The sequence below is a fragment of the Capsicum annuum genome, chromosome 3 (assembly GCF_002878395.1).
Source record: "Capsicum annuum cultivar UCD-10X-F1 chromosome 3, UCD10Xv1.1, whole genome shotgun sequence".
Classification (NCBI taxonomy): Eukaryota; Viridiplantae; Streptophyta; class Magnoliopsida; order Solanales; family Solanaceae; genus Capsicum; species Capsicum annuum.
This window is the reverse complement of record NC_061113.1, coordinates 221,622,259-221,625,576: the sequence shown is the minus strand read 5'-3', so window position 1 is coordinate 221,625,576 and position 3,318 is coordinate 221,622,259. Positions and strand designations below refer to the sequence as shown.

Below are 3,318 nucleotides of genomic sequence, written 5' to 3'. Positions count from 1 at the left end.
TCTCTTTTTATAACTTTTTTAGTAGTGGTTTAATGTGGGAAATCCACAAATTTTAAATCTTGAATTTATTTAAATTTTAAAATTTTAAAAGTAAATTGATTCAAATTAAACTTAATTTATTCATACACACAAAAAAAAATATTCACAACACAACAAACACACACTAGACAACCTCTATACAACACAGTCGACTTAAAAGATTTGAGGAGAATCGAGTGGAATCATCTGGTTAACCAATTGAGCTATCCGAAGGAGGTGATTACATAATTTCTTACGTAAAATGGTAAAAGTTTATTGAAAAAGAGGTAGGTAAGAGAGCAGAAATATTTACCAGGAGGTGGTGGACCTTTTTAAATGGCAGCCACATTTGATGACCAAAAACATGTATTGACCATGCACATAGACTGGATCCTGCCTCGACTTTTCATGTTCTTGAGTCTCACTTGACTTGGGTTTACGTTCCTTCCTTCGCACATCCCACTTTTCCCATCGCCTACTGTATGTATCTATCACTCACAGTATCTTAAAAAATCTGTCATATAAATACAACCACTTATTATCCTCATTCTACACTTGTGCACCTTCAAACACTTCTCTCTCCCTCTTCTCTTTTTTTTCTCTTCTTGGATTTGTCTCCTACCCCCTTTCAACATTATTCTCTTGCTTCCTCCTCCTCCTCTTTTTTGAGACAATAATATTCTTACAAAAAGTAAAAAAAGCAGGTCTTCATTTGATACTTACTAAGATACACCAACAAAAGCAGATCCCCAATTATCAGCTCTAAAAGATGAAGGTTAGCTTTTCTCTCTGTTTTGTGTATATTCTCTTTTTCTTTTGTGACTCAACTAGCTAAATTCATCTCTTTTTATGGATTCTGATTCTCATGAAATACAAAAAGTTTAACCCAAAACTCTTTTTACGCACTTCGTGGATAGTATCTATAGATGAGCTGGATTTGTGGAATGGACCGAACTAGATAGGACTATTGTATGTAATTTTACCCTGTTTTCACGGCTGCTTATTAAAATTGATTCTTCTTTTTTACAGAAAGTAGTGCTGAAATTGGAGTATTTCGATGAGAAAATAAAGCAAAAGGCCATGAAAAAAGTATCTGGTCTTGAAGGTATTCTACAAATTACCCTCTTCTTTTTAATATTCCCTTCGTACAATTTATGTGGCGCCGTTCAAAATTTGAGGGACAAACTTCTTAATTTTGATCGCAAATTCAGATAGATGAAATCTTAATTTTCTTGAAACAAAAAACATATGTATTTAAAAATCATATAAAAAGATTAAATCAGGTATTCAAAAAAGTTCCATGGGCGGATGGAGTAATTTGTAGCAGAATCTTGAATTATCCCTGATCCTGAGATAGTAAAGTTTCTGATTTTTGATCTGTTTTTTCTTTGAATTTCTTACAGGAGTTGAATCAATTTCAATAGACACAAAGGAGAAGAAATTAACAATAACAGGGAACATAGATCCAGTGTCACTAGTTTCCAAATTAAGGAAACTCTGTCACACTGATATCCTCTCTGTTGGACCAGCAAAAGAGCCCGAAAAGAAGAAAGATGAGGGCGGTAAGAAGGAAGAAGGCGGCGGTAAGAATGACGGAGGCAAAAAAGGCGATGATAAAAAGGGCGACGACAAAAAGGGAGGTGATGATAAGAAGAAAGATGGGAAAGATGAAGCTCCTGTAATGAGAGCTTTTCCAGCTCCTATGTTTTATCACTATCAACAACCTTATCAACATTATCAACCACCTGTTCCTGCTTATTATCACCAACGAAGTGTTGAAGAGGATCCAAATTCTTGTGTTATTTGTTAAGTTCTTTATGGTGGATTTAATTCATATATCCTGTTAGTATTATGTACTTATGTGAGTTCTTGAGAGATTGTAGAGTAACTAAGAAACAAATATATATCTTGTACAAATTTTTGTTTTGTTTACCCACCCCCCTCTCACATTTTTGTTGTACCTTCAATAAGGGCATTTTCGTTCATTGGATCATCTCTTATTGATGCATATTTTGCAATGTTTGTTTGATATATGTGTAGATGGTTTATGTTGGTTGTGATGGTACATATGGTGAAGTGTTGGAGACTTTGGATAGTGGTGATAGGAGGAGGATTGGTGCAATGTGTTGGTATGTTATTTTGGTTAAAATGGATGGTATTATTAACTGAGAAAGGGCAAATGAACTATTTTTTTTTATAGTGTTAACGGACTTATATGCACTGATGATACAATATTAAGGGCATATATGGATTGATAGTATAAGAGAATTACAATATTTAACCTTTTCTAGACAGTAGGACACGTCTCTTTTCCCTTCTCTTTAACCACTTGTTGTTCTAAATTATATCGTTGACCATCTAATTTGGTACCATAGAGGGGCTTTGTGTTCCTACTTTACGTAGAACTTTATTCCCAAGGTTCGAACACCCTCATTTCTCACTACATATTTTGGAGTTCTGCCTCGCTACCACAAATATCACAGTCTATACATCGTCAAGGCCTCGAGGGTATCAAAGTTAAGTACTTAAAAGACTATTGGGATTTAAGTTGAAGTTTGGTGTAAGTTGGGAAGTGGAGTACGAAAATGAAAATTTCGTCCCTCAATTGGATAGAAAAAGGAAGCTTATTGTGCTCTGATATATATGAAGCATTTTTTCTATCTAAAAGAGTTGACAAGAGAATGTCTTAAAATTGAAAACTTAAGTGTTCAATGTGTGTGATTTGCTCTGCCAAAGTTATGTAACATACCAACAAAGCAAATTGTGGGCTTGAAATAATTTTTGTTTCCAAATTATAAAAACAGGAGCTGTTTTATTAATTACTACCTTGAACACAGATTAGAGATACTAACAAAGACACCATAAAGTTGAATGTTCTCTGCCTGTTTGGTAAAAGTGCGTAATTGTGAAGCAATGACGGAAAAAAAAAAATTATTTTGAATTGCCTACGGAATTCAAGTTTCATGGAACAAGTCTTGCCCCAATATTGGTCAACCCTCCTCCAAATAAAGAATTAAACAGAAGAATCTATTAGTCTTTTCTAGATTTTTGTCTCCATGATACTACTTTTCTATGTACTAATTTTGATCGTGTAATTCCAAATGTGATTTAGCCGCCAATTCTGACAAATTATAGTTAAGAAGTGTAATGGAAAGGACTTGTTAAAGATAATTAACACCCACAAAAAGTATGTCCATAATTATTTTTGCCGTGCTCCACAAGAGCCTACGACTTTTACGTACGCACCTCCATCAATGCCAAATTGACTATCAATGACAATGCCAACTTTTCCTTTTGGGT

The 3,318-nt window shown here is 34.2% G+C and overlaps 1 protein-coding gene across 1 annotated transcript; it reads left to right on the top strand.

The window, feature by feature from the left end:
• The first annotated feature begins 433 nt into the window (after positions 1-433).
• LOC107863209 (heavy metal-associated isoprenylated plant protein 39) lies at positions 434-2,026 on the top strand. Its single transcript, XM_016709027.2, has 3 exons — positions 434-793; positions 1,048-1,123; positions 1,422-2,026. Exons 1-3 carry the CDS (start codon positions 788-790, stop codon positions 1,826-1,828), a joined length of 489 nt encoding a protein of 162 aa, XP_016564513.1. The 5' UTR covers positions 434-787; the 3' UTR covers positions 1,829-2,026.
• Positions 2,027-3,318: the final 1,292 nt, after the last annotated feature.

Bases quoted from the DNA above. Each gene is read 5' to 3' on its own strand.
- LOC107863209 (XM_016709027.2), top strand. The intron at 1,124-1,421 runs GTATTCTACAAA...AATTTCTTACAG, and splicing joins AAAAGTATCTGGTCTTGAAG to GAGTTGAATCAATTTCAATA.